The sequence below is a fragment of the Magallana gigas genome, chromosome 5, assembly GCF_963853765.1.
Source record: "Magallana gigas chromosome 5, xbMagGiga1.1, whole genome shotgun sequence".
NCBI lineage: Eukaryota > Metazoa > Mollusca > Bivalvia > Ostreida > Ostreidae > Magallana > Magallana gigas.
The window spans coordinates 46,795,233-46,819,432 of record NC_088857.1 but is presented as its reverse complement, the minus strand read 5'-3'; the positions used below and the strand labels follow the sequence as shown (position 1 = coordinate 46,819,432).

General features: G+C 32.0%; 1 protein-coding gene across 1 annotated transcript; it reads left to right on the top strand.

Moving 5' to 3' along the window:
- The first annotated feature begins 152 nt into the window (after positions 1-152).
- Positions 153-20,308, top strand: LOC105344865 (uncharacterized). Its single transcript, XM_034448563.2, has 13 exons — positions 153-253; positions 2,832-2,882; positions 5,309-5,410; positions 5,616-5,702; positions 7,782-7,874; positions 9,286-9,387; positions 11,719-11,850; positions 14,479-14,583; positions 15,667-15,798; positions 18,580-18,684; positions 19,079-19,261; positions 19,576-19,735; positions 20,034-20,308. Exons 1-13 carry the CDS (start codon positions 217-219, stop codon positions 20,212-20,214), a joined length of 1,470 nt encoding a protein of 489 aa, XP_034304454.2. The 5' UTR covers positions 153-216; the 3' UTR covers positions 20,215-20,308.
- The last annotated feature ends 3,892 nt before the right edge of the window (positions 20,309-24,200 follow it).

Sequence of the window (24,200 nt, the reverse complement as noted above, 5' to 3'; positions counted from 1 at the left end):
TTTTTGAAGACAATACACACTGAGTCTTTTAAATTTTGTCCTGAGTCTTTTATAGTACACTTGTCTACACCGTTCATTTCGTCACTGTCGATATACTCTCATCAGGTGTGTAACATTCACGCATTGTCCTCACGAAAAGACCTTGACTGTAACATACTTATTCAAGCACACCTTGTCTAAGGTACTGAAGTTTTATTATCAGCTGTGTGAGAGACAATGAAATATTCCTGTTTTATTTTGGTTCTCTTTGCAGGTAATCAGAATTTTGTAAGAGCATAAAAATAATTACGATATTGAACAAACGATGTTTAATACAAAGTGCTTTTAAAATTATTTAACGACACAATCAATTTGTTTTTGAATCACATGAAAACCACGAGTCTGAGGGCCTTAACGGTCACCTGAATACGATGCAGCAATTTTAAGGATTTATAAAATGAAAATTTGACGTATCTATGATGATGCAAAATAAAGTAGCAAAGAAAAATATGCAGCTAAAAACGTGATGCATAAAGGAGGTTATGGAAGAGCAAGAAAATAAAACAGTCGGGTAGTATAAAGGGGCTTACAATTTCAGTAAAAGCTTCCTTGCACATGCGCACTTAGTTTGCCAGCTAGATGTCCTATATTAGGCAATGAGAATTTTGAACTTTAAAGATAAATACATATTAACCACATTACCATTGACCACCTCCCCCCCCCCCCCCCCCCACAAGGACCATCACCCAAGGGTCATTGATTTTTAAAATATTACTATAAGAATCCATGTTAATCTTACCCATGTTAAAATGCCTGGTAAATGTCAATCATTAAAGCAGACTTAAAATTATAGCACCTTCACTACATGTCAAGTCCAATCCCACTCGACTTCTAAACAACAACACCAGGATCTCTAACCCTTGGGACGTATAATTTACCGCTATAATAGACGTCCTCTTGCTTATGTTAACCAGCTGCCTATTTTTTGCGGTTTATCTAGCTGTTGATAATTAAATTTATCGAAATTGCGCAAACGTTTAGTTTTTACCCATAGATTTGGTAATGGGGATCGATCATGTACTTCATATATATATTTTTTCTTTTTCTTAAAATCAAGTCAAGATAATTTTCGGAGTTTTAAAAAAGTAGCTGAAAATATTCAAATTTTAACAAACGACGCATGATGAACAACTCATCTTTCAAGATGCACGACGATAGATGAGCACAGATAGCAATAAAGTCAACTTATGTGACTAAGGTGACCTAAAAACATCTTATCTGGCCGTATTAGTTTATGAATTTAAACACTTCGCACATTGTGTAACATTATTTTGAATTAAAATGTTAGTGTACAAATATAAAATTATAATATTGTTATCAATATAATTCAAAAATTATGTTGTAAAAGGGAATTATTGAAATATTCAATAAGATGAAGGGCATAGTTGTACACATGTGGATCAAAATGTTAACATTTTTTATCTAATTTAAATATGCCAAAACATTGACTAAAACTGCTGTCAAAAGATAAAAAAACACCACAATAATTATAAAACTATACATGTTTTTTTACGCAAATTACTTACACAAGTACCAAAAAAAACTATGCCTTTGTTAATCACTTAGAACTGCACAGCTGAAGACTTAAATTGAACATTTAAAAATATGAAAGAATGTCATTGGTGTCGACTCTATATTCATTTGTTGAGAAAAAGATTCAATAATACACATTAATGTTGTGGCATTGTCTCAAAATACCTTTTTCTTATCGACATGGCATCTATTTTTAAAACAAAAAAAAATCAGTTTATACATAGAGGTTATATTTCTTTGAAGCCGCATTGATGTTAAATTTCATAAAATAAAATATAGATCAATTCACAACAATCTATGTGGTATGTGACAAACATCTGTAAACCAGCCTCGAGTTTGTTATCTTTTAGTTCTTTGTGTATAAATGTATGGTCAATTCTTGTTTGAAGCAAGGAAGGGGTCCAAAAAAATTTTTAAAAAAATTATAAAATAAATATACATAAATTTTTCGGGAAAAATATAGCCATATCTCAATTAACAATGTATCTCGTGTCAACTCATAGTTTCTGTGACCCGCTTTAAAAGAATGGAATACCGTTTAAAGAGATAAAGCTATAATTTAATCTATGCATCTGCGCTGTTCTAGGTTATTAAATTGGCAGTGATCTGTTCTTGTCTGTATAATTTGCACAGAAAACAACACGGAAAACTTCAACGTTAATGCTTTTTTAACTTTTGGAGACAGTTTTAGAAATGTATATTTTACATTTTTGTCTCCAAATGCCACGATGACTGTACATCCCACTTTATACAATTATTGTTAAAATGATATCATTATTGGTTGACCTTTTGAAGGGTTTTTTTTGGTAACTCTTAATCGTCACAATCATGCATTGTTACATAGGAACATTACATAAAACAAATGCCTCAATCAGGATGCTCTTTCAAAATTATTATAGCTTCCATATATTTATAAAAAAGCTAATACATATGTAAAGAAAAATTTCCCAATTTTCTATGTTAGTGTCTGTGATCAACTTTGAGGAAACTAAGTTTTAAGGGAATGGTATATCAGACCAGTAGCCTCAAGGTTGGGGTGCCAGACATGAGGAGGAGGGTGAAATCGTTGCATGTCAAATTCTAGCGATATATATAAAAAAAGGTTGTCGCATTAAAATTTAAGGAACCAGACCCATCCCCATCTTTACACATACGTTTTCACATGCGTGGGAAAAATGAAATATTTAGCTTGCCTATGATTTTTGTTGAATTAAAAAAAAAGGTTACATCTGGAGTCAGACATTTTATTTTACCCATAGGACTGGAAATCCAGGTTTTAGAGGGAATTCTGCCAAGGCAAATTCATCAACGTAAGTACAAAATGAAAGAAGCTATAAGTTAAATTTTAAGTCAGATAAGTAATAACCCGATGACACGTCAAAGGAATTGTTGATTATGATTTTGTACTAGAAAAATGTATTTTAAACTGATACATCAAATTTTGGCTATAAATTTCAATATATATCTTGTGATTGAACTATTTTAAATATAGTTTAAATACGATGTAGGAATATAGAACGTTTTTTATGGTGGCATAGATCTGTCATCACTTGTCAGATAATTATGTCGACTTGTCAGATCTTGATATCGACTTGTCAGATAATTATGTTCACTTATCAGTTCTTTAAGTCGACTTGTCACTTGTTCACGTGTTTAAGAATTCAACATTTTAACCTTTCCACGCCCAATTTGTGCCATCCATTTGAAATAATATTTTCTGACAAGTCGACATAAGGATCTGACAAGTCGACATAATCATCTTTTAAGTCGATATAATTATTTGACTAGTTGACATAATTATTTGACAAGACGACATAACATCTGACAAGTCAACATCATTATCTGACAAGTCGACTTACAATATGAATGATAATTTTCTTTAAACTAGTTGCCATATTATTTTTTCTGTCAGATAATAATGTTAACTTGTCAGTTCTTTATGTCGACTTGAAAGATATTTATGTTAACTTGTCAGATCTTTATGTCGACTTGTCAGATGATTATGTAAACTTGTCAAATATTTATGTCGACTTGTATGATATTATGATGATAAGTAAATAGCAGTCAGTGGCACTAACACGCTTTGACAACATAATATTGAGTTTCTAGTCACTATGGTTATTTTCTGACAAGTCAACATAAAGATCTGATAAGTTGACATAAATATCTGACAAGTCGACATTATCATATGAGAAGTTAACATAATTATCTGACAAGTGGTGGCAGATCTATGCCACCATAGTTTTTGGTGAAAGAAGAATTAAATAACTTGAAAAAATGACAAATAGCATTCACTCTCTTCAATGTTATGTAGATTGATTCCAATTTTATGTTGGAATATATGTACAATATGTTGTGATAATGAATACACAATTTACAAGTGACTACCTTTGTTGCATTTACTGATACCTGGTAAATATGAGTTACAAGTTACTCATTAAAAATATATATGAATTTCTTAACGTTTTTGATTTTACGACATTACGGAAATCTCTATTCTATTCTTAGTAGTTTCGTAAAGCACGAGTGACTTGGCGCGTAGTATAAATAGTTTTTCGTGTATGATTTTAGTCATTGCGACGTTCGTTACAAGATTGTTAGGAGTTGATAGTATCCCTCCCTGCCCGCCCTGTACACTGTATTGTACAGTTTATATGTTTGGCTATATGGTTTGCGATTATTTTATATATACGTTTTGTGTCTTAATGTTATTATATGCGATCTTGTAACGAACGCACCTAACCTATTTCATTTTGTTGTTGTTTTTTTAAATAAGCGAAGAAAAGATTTATTTTCGGAGGAGTGAAACGAGGGAGAAAATAAGTTAAAGCATTGAATATACAGTATTTTATAAACTAATATTTAAACACTATTGAAAAGCGTGATAAAGAGAACAGGTAATAAACACTATCAAATTATATTATTGAATGTTGCATAATATGTTGTGTGTGGTTTTTTTTTACTATGATTTATTTCAAAAAAAATTTTGTGATTATCTCAGAATTTTTCACATCCCTGAATAATCAAGGCTGCACATAATGGTTTTTTAGAGTAACTTAGTAACTTCTTTCTTTAGATATGGAGCTTAATCATGTTATAGTCTTCTTTCCAATCTGCAGACAAACAAATCAAGTAGTCGAGACCTCACCAAACATTTCCTTGCAAGTAAAATCTTAGAAGATATGAAGAGACAAAACAAAAGCGATCTTTGAATGCCCAAAATTAAACATACTAAATCAAATAACACACAGTTCTAAACACAAATTTTCTTAAGGTGGCTTACTACGTATACACCTTAAACATTTAAATTACCATCTTGTGACGTAGTGTCTTAAAAAGTACAGCTATGCTATTGTGTACTTTAGTATGTGTAAAATATATGTTTGAACTGACTGTAGGGTCCATTTGTCTCAGGAAACAAGGAGTAATCTACAAAGAACAAACGCCTGATTACTGTCTAAGGCAAAAGGTTTACCAGTTTGGCCCTGGTAAGCGTTGTCTGTTTGAGATGATGCCGTAACCAATATGTGGGACGTCATTAGTGACTGACGCACTTGCATGCATGTGGCGTTATCCTCAAATGGAATAGTGTTGTTTTAAATATTTTCATTTATTTTGAATTTGGGTTGATTAAATATTGAATATGGAATAGTTGATGTTTTATAGTAACAAAAATGTTTATCATATTTTAATGTTTCACACGTAAAATATAAACACCATACTTTTTTAAATTCAGATTATACAGATTCAGGATGCCATTTTGATTCAGATTGTCATTTTCACCACTGTTTTTCCGGACGAGTGCCGTATTGTTATCATGGATTATGTCATTGTATAGGTATGTTTCAAGACCAGACATGTAATAAAGGGATCCTTTCATTGCTTTTGAACTGCTGGAAAACAAGACACGTAATATGTTATACAGATTTCTGTATAAATTCTAACAAAACTGCGTTAAAAAAATAGATAATGATAACGTTTAAAATGTTGACGGAATAAATCACTTCTATTATAAAACTGACTTCTTCTTTTAACAAATTCAGGATGCCACTCTGATTCCGATTGTCATTCTCATCACTGTGGTACAGGACGAACGACATATTGTCATTATGGACAATGTCATTGTAAAGGTATGTTTCAATACCAGACATGTAATTAGGGGATCTAGTCATTAATTTGAACTGTTTTAAAACGATGTCTTTAATATATTTTACGGATTTTCTATATATTATGACAAGATTGCTTTCTAAAGAAAAGGAAATTAATGTTAACGTATAAAATATTGACGGAATACATCATTTTATTGTAAAAACTGACTCTTTGTCTACTGAACGACGATTTGAGATACTATAAAGTGAAGCTGATTTGCATTAACTTGATAAAGTTTTCAGGAGACGATATCACTGTACTTTTATACTAATCCAAATACTGTTAACGAACTTTTATTCGCGTGCGAAAAAATTTCGCGGGCTTCGCGAGAGTATCGTCGTCGTTGCTAACCTTGCTTTCCTTGCCCAATGGTTCTTGAGAAAAAGATTTTTAAAGATTTACTCTATATATTCCTATGTAAAAAGTCGACTCCTCCTCATTATGGCCAAAACTTTACCCCCAATGCAATGGACATGATTTTCACAACTTTGAATTTATACTACCTTAGGATGCTTCAACATAAGTTTCAGCTTTCCTGGCCACATAGTTCTTGTGAAGAAGATTTTTAAAGATTTACTGTATATACTCTTATGTAAAATTTGACCCTCCAATTGTGGCCCAAACCTTAACCCCAAGGGTCATGATTTTCACAACTTTGAATCTATACTACCTTAGGATGTGTCCTTACAAGTTTCAGCTTTCCTGGCAAAATGGTTCTTGATAAGAAGATGTTTAAAATTAACTCTTTATATTCCCATGTAAAAATTAACCCCCCCCCCCCCCCATTGTGGTCCCACCCTACCCCGGGGGTTATGATTTTTACAACTTTGAATCTACACTACCTGCAAATGCTTCCACATAAGTCTAAGATTTCATGGCTGATTGGCTTCTGAGAAGATTTTTAAAGATTTACTTTATAAATATCTCTGTAAAATTTGTGGCCACACCTTATCCCGGGGGTCATGATTTTCACAACTGTGAATCTACACAATCTGAGGATGCTTCAGCACAATTTTCAGCTTCCCTGCCTAAATGGTTCTTTAGAATAAGGTTTTAGAAAATTTCTCGAAATTTTTCAATAATTCCTATTTATTTCCCCATGTAAAAGAGTGTGGTCTTTAATTTTCACAACTTTGAATTCCCTTAGCCTAAGAATGCTTTTTGCCAAGTTAAGTTGAAATTAGCTCAGTGGTTCTTGAGAAGATGTTGATGATTTGAAAAGTTTACAGACAGACAGACAGATGACAGATCAGAATAGCTCACCTGAGCTTTCAGCTCAGGTGAGCTAAAAACTTAAGTAAGCTTGGACGTTTGAGTTATACCCGTGAAGATTGGGGTTGAAATCTCTTGATTGAACTTATTGCAATCAAATGGACGGGACCGTTTGTCTCGTAGAGAAGAAACGCTAAACTAGAGGCAATATCAGTGCGGTTAGTAATGGATTAGCTGGAATATTATACACACGAAAACCCTAACGTGGGAGATAGCTAAAATAGGCTTTGCTCGCTGCTTAATCCCATTCAATCTAATTGGAAAAATAATAGGTTTAATTAAAAAAAACCAGTGTTACCTATTTAGCGAATTCTTAATGCTCCGAAGAATCAAAACAGATATCCACCAGTCCAGTGTCGATTACGCACATTAGAACAAATTGTAAAATGGTTTATATACAAGTAATGCCACTCCTCACACAACGGATGCTGTAAAAAAAGAATTTGCGTACTTGACTGCCCTGCATGTAGTCTCACTTCAACCCCGAATATCTTGTGTTTGACGAAGTAGACAGGAGAATAAGACAGCTGCCCCTGCCACAGCATTTAGCGGAAATGAAGAGACCTGCTTAACACATGCAATAACCTCAATCGCAGATTCTTGGGTCTTTCTAATAGAGCTCAAACAAACATTTCGAATGAATGAACATTACCGGATGTCAGAATTTTATATACAATGAGGTCGCTTCCAATCAATTTACTCATCGGCAAAAAAGTATTTTGCTGTATATATAAATGTATCTATAATGATATTTTGCATTCAGTCTCTCAAAAAACATTTTAATACAGATTCGGAATGTAACACAGATTCAGAATGTCAACATCATAGATGTAGTGGCAAAGAGACACCTTATTGTTCATCTGGAATCTGCCATTGCATAGGTTTGTAATTCGTTTACAATATATAACATATTTTTTCCTTGAAAAAATGCAAAAGATAAAGTAATATGAAATTTCTTAGAAAAATGTAAATCTTTTTTTATCGAGCAAGTGTCTTTTTTTGTTTCATTTTGTTTAAAATACGAAGCGTGCTTAATGATGTCTCAAATTGTTTGGATTAATATTAGTAATGTCATTTGAGAGGACATTACAAATCAGCATTACAATTACTGGTGGATACGTGACTTATTTCAAAAAGGTGCACGAGCAGTCTTTGTGACATTTTGTGAAACATTATGGCCAAATTGTTGGTTCTAATGAGCAATATTTTCCCAATATTTATGGCTTAATGTTGCATCACAAGTAATACATTTTACAGCTACTAAATGCATATAGAGTTTATTGATTTGTGATTTGATCTTACTGTTTTTGAATTGATATCCATGCTGCATTTTAAATTTCAAATTTAGATTAGATAAGATAAGATAATGCAATAGTTGATTACTATTTCTTACAAAGGGTGTTTGCCAATTACATCTCTTCAAATTTTTCAAGTAAACTTAAAAATGTAAAAGAATATTTATTTGTTTATCGTATAAATCTAAAGATAACCATGACGTTACCACAAAACAATTAAATTACATGATTGTGAGGATTGTAGATAATACTGCAATGGAAATGCAAAAATTAGTAATATTTATCCAAAAGAGTCCACAACTCATTATAATGGTTTTAAAATCAAGGTAATCAAAATTTTGTTTAAATGACCCCCCTCCCCTTCCTTTTAAAAAAATCTGGTACAACTATTACAAACTGACTTTGGTTTATACATTTGCAGATGACCATAATGCAGTATTTTAAGAGATAATTTATTTAATAGTATTGAATGGTTTAGAAGCATTTTGTCTTCATTCGACTTATTTAGCTTAAAGTGCAGGTTTGACTGCATCTATGTCGTTTTATTATTGTGTATGTTGTCTGTAAAGTTTCCTTATTTGAATACAAACGATAGCAAAGCAATGTGTTTTAGAAGAATTATAATAAAATATGGATTATTATACTCAAACTGATGGATTAATTTAGTCTACTTTGTTTTCAGACACTAATTATATAAACTGGGCTTTTCAAATGCATTAAGGTCAAGATCTAATAAATGAAATGTGCCTACATGTTCATAAAATTGAAGACATAAATTCTTTCAATGATGCTTCATAACAATAGCCTTGTTAGATAGGATGTACTGGGGCTAAAAGATTTGGTAGACGCAATGAAAAACCATGTTTTAAACTGTCATTTTAAACGAAATATTAAGAAATTGAGGAACAAATTTCGGAGTTTTGTCAATATTTGACTAATAAAAAATATCAAGAATGCATACAGTCTCCCTCAAAACGTAATTTGTATTTCTTTGTAGCAACTACCACCTCATTTGCAAGAAGCACAACAACTCCAGTGCCACAAACAACAACACCAGCGACAACAACACAAACCACAAATCTACGAACAACAACACCCGGTAAATCTCAAGCTTATTATACGTCATGTTTATAATTATTTTATTTTGTCCCCTTCTACCAAGGTTTTACCGTCACATTACAAAACAGGATTTATGCTTTCAATATTAGGTTTATTGATTGTGTAACTATAATTACTATTTTGGCAAATGAAATCAGAAGAAAGAGAATGACGGAATAGGTAAATAAAAAATTCTTTTCGAATTGATTCCTTAATTATGCTTAATATATCATTTTATAATTGAAACCGTTATATATATATAGGTAAATCTAGAAAAAAGTCACAGTGGTCGGATAAAATATAGAAAAATTAATTGAATAAAAACACAAAGTCCGAGTAAAACATAAGCACTTTCATTTTCATCTTCAGATGTTTTACAACTAACAGTAAAACATCTGAAGATGAAAATGAAAGCGCCTATGTTTTACTCGGACTTTGTGTTTTTATTCATTTAAGTTATATATATATATATATATATATATATATATATATATATATATATATATATATATATATATATATATATATATATAATGGCCCAAAAAACGTATACCATTGGCAACAACATAAAAATGGTCTATCTTTGGTAATTTTTGTCTTTTCTTTATTGCCTATGTGATGCAAGAGTTAGCTAATGTACAATTTATGTTCTTTACTTACCCCAAAGATGCATCATACCATAAGGAGACAAAGTGATAAAGCATTTGAAGTCAATTACTGGTCTTATCAAACAGTCATTCATGTGGAGTTTCTTTGATTACTGTTCCAACCCTACTTTTAAGGACAACGGGCCCGATTTGCTTTGCACAGATATGTTGCGCACCGAAAAAGAGTGATTGTTACGAACATCGAATTTGCAACATTACGTCACAATCACTTCACTCCATAAAAAATTGCTTGTGTCGCAATATATAGATATTCTACGTATACCTTTTCCAAACAAATGTTATGTAGTGCAAGTAGTGAGAGTCATATTAGCTGAAGTAATTATAAGTTAACAGTGTTTTGGCAAGTGAACAAATCATTTACATTCCGTTTCACTTTTTTATGATAAATAAATGTTTAGCACTCTCTGATAGTTCTTTGATTCATTATCAGCATCGGAATGATGTAGATAACCTTTTTCTTAGAGTTTGCGCGGTACTTCTAATAAAAAATTGAAGAAAAATAACAACACACAGAACTTTGGCATGTGCCCTCGTAAAATCATGACATGGCCATTTTTTAAATGATTCTCATTCAAAATCTTCATAAAGATATCATATTCAGTTTGGGTAGAAATCTATCGCCAAATGTTTTCTTACAATTATTTTTTCTCTCACAAGAACGCGTTTTCCCATTATATTCAATTGAAAAAGAGTAGCAATACCAACATTTTTTTAAAAAGTCCCACCTAATAATCTAATACGATCTTTAAGTACTTTTTAATGGTTTCACCGACGTACAATAGATCATCTGATAAAAATCCTCATCAATAAAGCAAATAAATATTTAATATCTGTGTTTTACCAGGTATTACCAGTTATTGCAATTTTTTCCCTTTTTAGTACCAAACATTTATCTCTAATTGGTAATGGTACTCATTTACTCTAAATCATTGTGTTTAATATTGATAGCGAATGATAATTGCGTAACCTCCACAGAAATGATTCATTGTTTTATTTGTCTGGGATAGTCTATTGTGATGTGGTATTGTTTCATGAATCGGTAAATGCCATTTGAATGTTAAAAGTGCTGACTTATTTACCATTCATAATCATTTGAAGTACTAATAATACTAATCATAATGTAATAACTATAAAATGCATTAGAATAAGTTAAAGGTATAATGTTTTCAATCCTATTGTAAATTGGATATTTTAGTTTACTATAAGAACAAGGTCAAGAAGTTTTTTGTAAAGTCCAGAATAGTAATTCTTGGTTTCTCACTTGGAATCAACCGACACGTTCCTTAATTTTATATAACTTTTTCTAGGATTTTTTTACTGATTTACAAATACTTTGACAAGCTTTGTTGCAAAATAATTAGGGTATTTATTCAGTCATTTGTGCAAGATACTAGAGTGTGCAATTTCCAGTATAATCTTATAACATTTGAATTGCTGATAAAAAAGAGTAGGCAGCACGGTTGTGCATGCAAATCAGTCTGCTGTATCTGAATACAAGCCAGCAGCAACTTCAATGAATATTTGTGAGTTGTCGGAGCTTAACTGATACCGACTTGAATGAAATGAAATTTTTCAAAGAAAAAGTTTTTTTTTTAATTTCTTGTATTTTGAATTAGTTGCAACTATCACAATATTAGAAGTACATGACCAACCTTTCTTTTAAGAACCAACTACTGTTACTCCACTCTCATCAACAACCTGTTTATATCACTCCGACTGTAACCGACACGTGTGCCAAGCAGGTCACCACCCTTACTGCAAATTTGGCCAGCATTCATCTGAGTGTCAGTGTACAGGTAAAATATGCATTTAATCAGTGTAATAAGATAGTTATTTGAATTTTAAACCAAAAAAAAATGGAATTCCTCGCGTTAAAGTGTTTGAAAGTCTTAGATAAAGAGCATCAACAATTAGAATTTACGAATCACAGTGCAATCTTTATCAGTTCCAAATTTTTAATTCGCATACATTTTTAAGCGCTTTTTTTCTCTTTATAATGATCAGATATAGATCCGTTCTTTTTGTTGACAAATTCCAAATGCATTACAATTTTTAATCGTAACTATTATTTAAATTTGAAATGCAATCTACGGTAAAATTAAGCAAAAGAAAAAGAATTCTTTTCTTAAGAAAATAAATAAATTATTGATGTTAGTTATTCCTTTGGTGTGATTTTAGTTTTTGTTGTTTCAATTCTATGCAAACAATTTTCTTTTCTTTCGTTTGTTTATTTTAATAGAACCTTAAAGAATATGAAGCCACACCTAGGAAATCAGAGTTATTGAATATAGATTGGGATTATGCATCCTGGCCATTTGGTTTCTTGTGTTTAGGAAATGTTGAATATCACTGTAACGCAAATTTACAGCTTTACAAAGTTGTGTATCCAGATAGGAAATGTGTATTTAAGACATAATTAAACAAAAGACAGTTTTAGAAAATAAAATGTGAACTGTGATTGTTGTTACAAAATTTAAGTCATCTGAGTAACTCAGATGACCTACTAGTATTTGTTTTTGTCGGTCGTCGTTCGTCGGTCCAATGTACCATTTTAGCTTCTTCTTTGGAAACACTGAACCAATTTAAATCAATTTTGACATTTAGCATCGATGGGTAAAGGGGAGTAAAAATTGTAAAATTCATGGCCCCTCCCTCCAACCCCCGGGGCCTATGGAATGGGGCTTAAACCATCCAAACTAATGCAATCTTTAAGAGTCTTCTTTTTTACTTCTCGACATCAGGTAATCAAACTGCTGGCATAATTGTAATATACATTGAGCTGCCTAGCAAAAGTGTAAAATTCATGGCCCTAGGGTCATGGGTTCTGGCGCTAGGGTTGGGTTCTATTAGTTATATAGTAAAAAATGCATTTATTCCTTAAAAATCTTCTTCTCTGCTCTTTGGTATTCAGCCAATGAATATAGTACATACTGTGGAATCCTTAGAATTCGTGGTGGCTAAATTTTCGTGGTATTCGGGGGTAACCCTCCCCCATGAATTTTAATCCACAACGAATACAATTTAAGATAGAGTTATGAAACAGTAACCGACGCATCCACGAAATTACACCCCCACGAATGAGCAAAAATGTAACAATCCACGAAAAATGCCCCCCACGAATTAGAATGATTCCAAAGTAGTTATGATGAGCATGAATTCCTTTTCCAAAACTTTGAATTTCATGGCCCCTATGTCGGTGTGAGGGCAGGGCTCTAATGGTTATATAGAAAAAATACATTAATTCTTTGAAAATTTTCTCCTCTCCTCTTCGATATTAAGCTGATGAACTAAGTATTTAGTTTAGATGAGGATGAGTGCTTTTTCAAAAATTAGGAATATCAAGGCCTCTGTATCATGGGTTCTTGTGTTAGATTGAGGTTCTAATGAATAATTAGTGAAAAAACATAAAAAAAATCTTCTCTGCTTCTTGGAAGGAGGCCCAAGAAGTAAGTAAACAGTTTTGAAGGGGAAGAATGCCTTTTCCAAATTGAGAATTTCATGACCCCTGGGTCAATGGTCTTAGTGTTAGGGCGGAGCTTTAATGATGATATAGAGAAAATGCATTAATTCTTTTAAAAATCTTATCTTTTCCACTTGGACTTTAAGGAAATATACTAAGTACATAGGGTTTTTGTGTTAGGGTGAGGTTCTTGATTACACTGTGTATAGAAAAAATGCATCAATTCTTTAAATATCTTCTCCTTAGCTGCTAGATATTACGTGGAGGAATATTTAGTACATAGTTATGATATGGGAGAGTGCCACGTTTAAAATTGTGAAGTTCATGGACTCTGGGTCAGGGGTTGATGTGTTCGGATGGGGCTCTGAATGATTGCAATACTTAGCTGAAGATCCTCTTCCCTGCTCCTGGGTATATTCCAATGAATTAAGTGCATAGTTATGAAAAGGAAGAATGCCTCTTCCAAAATTGTAAATTTCATGTGACAGGATTTCTGGTGTACATATGTAAGAGCAGGGCTCTAATGATTATATAGGGTAGGGGTGTAATTTCGACTGATTATTTTTTGTACTTAAGATTTATTCAATTACAATGTATATCACACTATGTTATGCTTAAAGCTTAAAATGTGTTTTTTTTTAATTTAGAATGATTATTGCACTAAGCAATTCCAGAATATTAAAGATGTTTCCATTAGCCCTGTAATTATAATTCACATGAATATACATTTCAAATTTCCCACTGCAGTTAGGTGACCGACAAGGCCCATTGGCCTCTTGTAAACTTTAGATATTTTGTTTTATTAATCTTGTCCATCTTTCTAGCAGATTATAGACAATAAAAACTGTAGAGTAGAAACAGGAAAAAAATATTTTACAAATATCGTAAAAAACCCAAAACTTACCTTTAAAATATATCAATGTAAAAGCTTCTTTTTAAATGAATTATCGAAAATATGTTGCAGTTTGCACAGACGACAGTCATTGTTCATGTCCTGTGGGACAAGTTGGGAAGTGTCATTTCGACTTATCTCTATTTAAATATAGCTGCACTTGTGAACATCCAGCAGGTAAGGATATATTTCATAAATTGATTGGTTGCACTATCAACCAGCTCTGTGTGTGTGTGTGTGTGTGTGTGTGTGTGTGTGTGTGTGTGTGTGTGTGTGTGTGTGTGTGTGGTAATACATTTATTAATAAAAATGCCTTATTTGCTGACGGATATATGGAAAATACTTGACCCCCCCCCCCCCAAAAAAAAAAAAAATTCCTTTTTCAATTTCGTTATTTTATTAAATGTTAGAGTCCAGTGCATTTGTTTTGAATTATGATTTATTGAGAAATGTAGTTCATAAATAACCACACATAATCATTTGTACAACTAATAACTATTTATACACTGCATTAGAATAAGTTGAAGAATGGTTGCTATAAACAAAGGCCAGAAAATTTAAAGAAAGAACTGTTGAATTGTAATTTTGGGTTTCACGCTTAAAATAATTTAAGCAATTATACATTAAAAACCAGGCTAATTTTGCTGCCTGAATATACCATACCCCTATTTTGATATAAACATCTTAAGTTATTAATTAGTTATTAATTAAGTTATTAATTAGCTATTAGCTATTAATTAAGTTATTAATTAGCTATTAATTGAAAGTGTTCAAATAAAAGAACAGAAAAAGCAGATATTCAAGAAGGGGGTATTCCATCCAGAACTAATGATCACATAAAATTATGGAGAGTTTATCTATTCTGTACTGAATAATAAGATTATTCACATCGATCAGCAATGGACAACTTACATTTATGTATCAACGTTTTTATCATTATATATATATATATATATATATATATATATATATATATATATATATATATATATATATATATATATATATATATATATATATATATATATATATATATATATATATATATTAAGTAAGAGTAGGCAGCACGGTTGTGCATGCAAATCAGTCTATTATAGCTAAATACAAGCCAGAAGCAACTTCAAAAGATCAAAATTTAACTGACCTCGAATTGCAAGATATGAAATATTTTTTAAAAATATTTATCTTATTTCTAATATTGGGTAACAGTTGCATCCATCATGTTATTAGTTAAATTACCTGACCAACCTTTATATTAAGAACCAACTACTGTTACTCCACTCTCATCAACAACCTGTTTATATCACTCCGACTGTAACCGACACGTGTGTCAAGCAGGTCACCACCCTTACTGCAAATTTGGCCAGCATTCATCAGAGTGTCAGTGTACAGGTAAAATATGCATTTAATCAATGTAATCAATGCAATGGCCATTAGATAGTTATTTGAATTTTAAAGAAATCTTGAGTTTCTTAAGTTAAAGTGTTTGAAAATCTTAGATAAAGATCATCAACAATTAGAATGTACGCATCACTGCATTGTTTATGAATATCAAGTTTTAATTCGCATACACTTTTAAGCGTTTTAGGTCACCTGAGTCACTCAGGTAATATCATTCAATTGGTCCTCTTTCCGTCGTCGTGCGTCGTGCGGTGTGCATCGTGCGTTGTGCATTAACAATTTTACATTTTTAACTTCTACTTGGAAACTATAAGGCCAGTTGTTACTATTTTTTGTTTGAAGCATATCTATGGTAAAAGAAATTTTAATTGTGAAATTCATGATTCTACCACCTCGGGGGGGGGGGGGGGGGGGGGCACAGGTGGGCAAAATATGCAAAAAAAGCCAAATTTTAAAAATAGTGAAAATGTATATAATCTTAGAAAATCTTCTTTACTTCCACACATGTGGGAAAAGAACTGAACGCATGGTTTATGATGTCAACGAACTCCTCTACATAAATTAGGAAATTATAGGTCGGTGGTTCAGGTCGTGGGGTGGGAATGTTGGCAATGTGACCATAGAATGTTAATGCAGTATGATATATTGTTTAAAAATCTTCTTCTCTACTTTCACAAACTTGTTAGAAAAATTGACTAAATAATTATGTTAACCAGGAAGTCTTCCACTGTGGATGTTTGTTGTTAATGAATATTATGTTTTAAAATTATCTTCTCTACTTCCACAGACCTATTAGGAAAACTATATTTATAACTTTGTACCATGTACAAAAATTATTAATTTCATGTCCCCGGAGGTATATGTTCTGACTCTACGGTGGGGATAAAAAAGTGATATATTGTTAATGCATTTAATGTCTAAAAACATTATCTTCTTAACTTCCTCTGACACTGAATGAAAACTGACAGTATATAAAGAAAGAAAATAAAATGAATCTAGGGAGGGGGCAAATCACTCAAATAATGTATAAGGTAGGGGTAATTAACGCAGGGTGTGGCCAAAATGGTCATTTAGTGTTAATGTTTATAACATGTTTAAAAACGTCTACTGACAGATTAGAAACTAACTGTATATTTAGAGGGAAAAAACCCCATTAAGCTGTCATCTTTAATAATATTTCATATAACCTGCATGTAAGGCAAGGGTTATGGCTGGGAAGAGGGGGTGTATGTATTTGTCCTATTATCATATTCTGCTCATTGACAGGAATTTCAATGAAATAAATGAGTCATTTCACATGTTTCGAAAAGAAAAAAAATTGAAGCTGTCTTTCAAAGTTATTGATTAGATATTGTGAAAGAATTTGAAAATAATTCAAGTAAGATAATTCTAACAGTTATTGGAGTTATCTTTCCTTGCTTCTTCATAATGGAGTTATCTTCCTTTGTTTCTTCATATTTAGTAATTAATCATTAAATATAATTTGATTAAGAATTTGTTTGACCAAAAAAAGTATGTTTATTGTTTGAAACAAATACAACTGTTTTTAAAATAAACAAGTAGACTTGTTTATATATAGTAAAGTGATAGCTAGTATACTAGCCACCTTTTTCAGTTTATATTAAAGCATATAACCATAAAAAAAACCTTGAAAGTAAATACATGCATATGTGGAAAAAATATTTTCTCTCAGAGTGTTGCGCCTTTTAAATATTAGGTCATACATTCCATTAAAATAAATACGATTTATTTGAATTTTAGGTTTAATAGTTCTTTATGAAAGATTTCAGGCAGGGAGGAGGTTGACATTACAATTGTTCTACTCCAAAATGGAACTCAATAAAATGCAAATTTGAGACTTCTCGACAAGTTTGTGTATGGGCTATGGTACTCAGATGACCGTTAAGGTCTATTGGCCTTTTTTCTTCTTATCTTACATATCAGATAAAAGTATGTTTTCCTTATTGATAAATTCTAAATGCATTCTAAATGGAAACCAGTGAAATAGCACTGGTCTACGTATGTTTTTAACTGACCCTACGATAAACGTTACCAATAGAATAATCTGTGAAGAGCGTCGTGTTAAAAGTATTTGCTGACACATTTGGAGAATAACTGCTCTTCCAGTAAAAAAGCAATGTACAAAACATTTTTGAATGTTATTAATAATTTAAATTTGAAATGCAATTTAAGGTAAAATTATGCCGTATGTAGAAAATAAATTACATATTGATGCTAGTTGTTCACTCGTTGTGATTTTAGCCTTTGTTATATTAATTTATGCAAACAAGTTATATTCCTTCTTTTGCAAAATTTAATAGAACCTTAAACAGACTGAAGCCACAATAGAAAATCAGAGTTGTAGAATATAGATTGGGATGCGAAAATTAGTTAAGCATCGTATCCCTTTAGAAAGTCTTGAATAGCATTGAACAAAAGTTTACGGCTTTACAAAGTGTTATACCAAGACGGGCAGTGTTTTTTTGAGACAAAGTTACACAATAAACTGTTTAAAAATATGTTGATTGTGATTGTTGTTTCAATTTTAAAATACAATATTGTATTACAGTATGATAATTTTGACGGATTTATGTTAATCTTGTCCATCTTTTCTGCAGTTAGTAGACCGTTAAAATTATGCTGAAAATGAACATAAAAAATAGAAGCAGGAAAAAAATTATTCCGCAAATATCATGACGTAAACTAAACGAACCTTAAAACACTCCAATGAAAATATTCTTTAAAAATTGAAGTATCCCAAATATATTGCAGTTTGCACGGACGACAGTCACTGTTCATGTCCTGTGGGACAAATTGGGAAGTGTCATTTCGACTTATTTCTACTTAAATATAGCTGCACTTGTGAACATCCAGCAGGTAATTATAAGAATCAATAAAGTGATAGATAACACAATTATCCAGCTAAAATTTGTGTGTATGTTAGAGAGAGAGAGAGAGAGAGAGAGAGAGAGAGAGAGAATATTAATACATTTTATATCATGTTTTGCACGATAACTGATACTTAAAACAAATATAATTTTTTTTAATTTAGTTGTTTAATTGAACAATATTGTCTCCCAATTTTTTTTCGAATAATGATTTATTAAGAAATATAGTTAATTAAAAGATTTTCTGTGCGATTTACATGCTATATTTCATTAGTATTTAAATAAAAGCTTTATAGACATGGCAATTAAATACAGTTATTTTAGATTAATAAAAAATAAAACTTGTTCACTGCTACATGTTTCACAAGAAAAAATATCTTAAGAATCAACAGTAACAACACTACCACTCACTAATACCCATACGACAACTACAACAATAACTGTCCAGCCATCATCGCAGCATCAACCTGTTGTATCCTCAACAACATTTGATCCTACAAATCTGGTACAGCCCTCGGCAGCACAGCTTGAAACCAACACAACGCGACAAACCACTTTGGCATCAAGTACGCAAATTAATCCTACAAACAATGTGAACTTAAAGGTATAGATTATAATACTCAACGAGCAAACCGTTTAATATTTTTATTGAAGTAGTAATTTTAGTTTAGAAGCATCACTTTTATGACACAAAAAATCATCAACATACCTTTCAATATGTAATGATAGTTGTTGTAACCTATCAGCTTCAAACAAAATGTGAAAAAAAATTCAAATTTAAATGCAAATGCCAAAACTTACATTCTTTAAATATGTCGTGCATAAATAAGTATATAATTTTTTCCTTACTTCAACACTGTATATACCCTCATTATAACAGCAATGATGCGATGTCACGTATGTGGAGATAATGATAACGGTATATCCTGCGACTTACGATCCATTTACACCGGTAATCTCCAGCAGTGTGGTCCAGGTGAAGATTTCTGTATGACGGACTTGATTCATGATGGACAGGCGTATCCAAAAATCTATAAAAGGTTATATGTCCTATAATTTAATTAAAAAAAGAACAAATACGCATTACATTTGGCTGTACATTCTATTTAGCTGTTGTGGACATCGCCAAATGTCAACCATATCTGTATATAATAATTAAGGTACATTCAGAAATGTGCTTAATCATTAAATCCACGTTTACTTGTTAAAAAAATCCAAATATTGGTCATTCTAGATTTTTTTTTTCTTAGAAGGGTTTAGTTAGTTTGGTGTCTTTTTTTTGAAAATTTATGGAGAATAGGTAATTCCAAATGCACCATCATTTTTCTCAATAAACAGATGTGTAACGGAAGAGGAATGTCGGAACAAGTGGCTCCACCAGACGTCTCACCTTGAACCTTGCACAAACTATGGCAACGTCCTTCTAGAAGGTTCCTTTAGCTGTCACTTCTGTTGTACATCGGACGGATGTAACTCAAAGCAGATTCCTAACAAATCCACACTATACATCAAAGTCTGAATGAAATTTGAGATTCGTAATATTAATGCGACACCGTTTTAATTTTGGAATATGTAAAAAGTTTTGAATTACGAATAAAAAGAATTTCGTTGCATTGTTTATATTTTGAAACACGCCGTATATATGCTCGTCGCATGATAAAACATACATTATTGTCAAGAAAAACACTTTGTACAGGTGCTTTGAAGCTTATTATGAACCATACGCATTCATATCAATTTTCATATTTCTGCTACCAACACTCGTGTGTAGTCACCGCATTCGTTAAGCCTGATTACTATCTAGACTGTACAACTAATATGTAAAAACAGAATACTACAGTACCGATCAGACCCAATCTAACAGAAAGTAAACCCCAACTAAACCTGGGTTTACTTTCTGGATTTACTCTGGGTTTACTCCGGGTTTACAGCGGACCCAAAGTAAACCCAGAGTGGACACAGAGAGTTAACCCCGATCAGACGTACTTGTGAATACCCCTCAAAACAGATGCTAACTGTGTATTTGGAATATACAAGGGACAGGAATTACAGGCAGTAAGATGGTTACATAAATGACGGGTCAGCTTCACACTTCAGTGCGTGCATTTGACCACAATGCAGTTTCCAAGTAAACCCAAAGTAAACCCCGAGCGAACCCAAATTTTCAAAACGCATACCCAGGGTATACCTCGGGTAAACCCAAAAAAGTTTAGTTAAAGTTTACTCTGGTGTTAGTTTGGGTTTGATTCGTACTGTTTATATATCATATCAGAACAAGAGACATTTGGGCAACATCGCTTACCTTAACAACGCGTCATTTGGCCAAAGTATACATACAAATATATGCCCAGCAGCCCAGGAAGAACAATCACCATCGACTGTAACAATTTTGAAGAACAAACTGCATATATTACCATTCTGGTTTGTTGAGAACTGCATTCCTAATGTTCAGTCAGAGTATATTTGAAATTCGAACTAAGATATATATAGAAAATTGTTTCTCAAGATCTAATGCTTTGTATCTATTTAACTACACTGCCTTTTATAAACTGTATTTCATCTTTAAAAGATTTGTGTTATTAAGGTCTTCCGTTGTACTGATACTGGTGGTAATTCTTCATTATTAAGGTATTCCGTTTTCAACAGAAGACCTTATTGTTATTGCTTTGTTTCTTTTTCCATTTATTTTTTTTTTCTTACGCTTTTTTGTACAAGCGATTTCTTGAAAACGACTCGACCGATTTTCGTGAAAATTTCAGATCTTGTAGATATTGATGAAAACCTCATATATAATTTTTTTATCTTAATGACGTCATTTCCGTTCGGGGGATATAGACGTTTTAGCTATTTTTGGAGTGTCTCCTTGTCCTGTTATCTCCACCTAAACGAAAAGAGATATTGGATTTAAATTTTCAGGGATTGTAGACGAAACCTTGTTGATGTGTCTAAAGGCAATTATGATTGTCTAGCTTCAAAGGCGTCGCCTGAACCCGAAAATCGAGTTTGAAAAAAGACTTGATTTTGAATGGTTTTCGTTCTTTATCTCCTTTCCTGAAAATATTTTAACATAACATATAAAGCAAATAAAATTTTTATTTACAAAAGTTTTCGTTTGATATCAGGAAAAAGGGGCTGGTCCCTCAAATTAGGGGCGAAAAGGGCTCTAAAGTATTTCTTCCATACCACTTTACTGATAACTATTTTGTAATATGTTTAAGAAGCAAAAATGTTTATATTTCATTTATAAAACTATCCATAATAAAATTTTTAGCATGCGTTACGTAATTATGGGTTTTAAGGGGCCAGAAGTCCAAAACTTCGATCAATTATATCTCAATAAAGGACAAATATTTTAAAAAGCAATATAGAATAAAAGATGCTTAGAATGCGGTTTTAAACAATATTCAATCATAAAAGTTTCGTTATCTGGCCCCAATAAGGAGATAAGGGGACGGACACTAAAACGCCCTATCCCAGATAGCTCAAAAACGGTATCGAATTTCTAAACACTTGTTGAACAAAATATGTTTAATATCAAAAGACCTTTCATATGATGTCAAGAAAAAGGGGCTGGCCCTTCAATTTAGGGGCCAAAATGGCTCTAAAGTCTGTCTTCCATAGCACATTACTGAGAAATATTTTGTAATATGTTTAAGAAGCAAAAATGTTCATCTTACACATATTGAACTGTACATTATAAAAACTTTATCATGCGTTTCCTTTATCACGCGTTACGTAATTAGGGGCAAATATTTTGAAAAGCAATATGAAATAATAAATGCTAAGAATGATGCTATAGTCAATATTCAACCATCGAAATTTTGTCATATGACCCCAATAAGGAGATAAGGGGTCAGCCCCTTAAACATTCTTTACCAAATAGCTCAATAATGGTAACAGATGTTTAAACACTTGTTGAACAAAATATGTTTAATATCAAAAAACCTTTTATTTGATATCAAGAAAAAGGGGCTGGTCCCTCAAATTAGGGGCCAAAAGAGCTCTAAAGGATTACATCCATAGAACTTTTCCTAGAAATATTTTGTTTAAACAGTCTTTAAATATATATCTTCAAATAGCTCAAGAATGATAAAAAATATTTAAACTCTTGTTGGACAAAATATGTTTAATGTCAAAAGACCTTTTTTTTATATCAAGAAAATCTAGGGACCATAAAAGCTCTGAAGTCCTTCTTATTTAGCACTTTACTGAAAAATATTTTGTTATATGTTTAGGAAGCAAAAACGTTCATCTCACAGTTAACAATAAATTATAATTATTTCATCATGCGTTACGTAATTAGGGGTTTTAAGGGGTCAGAAGTCCAAAACTTTGAAAACTTATATCTTAACCAGAACAGATATTTTAAAAAACATTATTTTGAAAATCAATATAGAATTAAAAAAATGCTGAGAATGATGTTCCTAACATTATTCAACCATCAAAATTTTGTTTTGTTGCCCCAATCAGGAGATAAAGGGTCAAATATCAAAGTTAAGGTCATATTACTTTCAAACAATCGCACGGAAGACCTCTTCGTTGCTCGCAACGAGATCGTGTCTAATTTTTATTCTTCTACTAGACATTTTTAAAACCTTAAAAACATTTTGTTTGTCATCCGATTTCATTCAAATTTTCAAGGTGTATTGTAAATTAGATTAAGTTTTTGAGAAAAATCGTAACTTCCGGGTTTGAGTTATTCCCCTTTTTTAAAATTTTAAGGGGCATTCGTTTCCGGACAAAGGCTCAGAAATAGTCCGTAGCACATAATCCAAAGTTAGAAATCTTTAAAATTGACACTTTGAATAGATTTTTCAAATTGTACCGCTTGAATTTTATAATCGAAATCTATGTTTTAAAAATGAAAATTAAATGTCTTTCATGTGAGACCAGAAAAAAGGGGCTGGCCCCTTAAAAAGGGGATCTAGGCCCCCGGAAAGTCTTTGCTGTATAACTGAAAAACGATACATGCTACGATATTGATGTCGCTGAAAAAGTTGTTCTTCATCATCTTATCAATCTTATTGTAATATGGTATTGTTTGGATATTGCGTAATATGAGAGTTAAAAGCTTCACATGAAGACATACAAACCCGCTTTCATTTTTCTTATAGGGAATAGCTCCCTGTGCGTAATAGTGTTTTAAAGTCGCAGTCAATACTATTCGTGTCTAAATATATCCCCAACTCATCACATACATGCTTTTATCTGTTTTACGATAGGTCTAACTCTTAAATACTCTGTAGTCTGGGGGTTACATTTATTTAATATGTAGAAAATAAGCAAGAACTAATTTTCAAGAGTTCCAATTTAATTTCTAAACCCCTGATTAGTCAGAAGTTAAGGTAGTGTGAAAATAACCTCCTATCAATTAATGCCAGACCCTGACAAGTGTAAGGAGAACGGGGTGGTTTTATAAAGACTGATTGACAATCCTTTCTTGACTTGAAGCTGTAACGGAAGACCTCCTCGTTGCTTGCAACGATCTCGGCTCTAGTTTGTAAT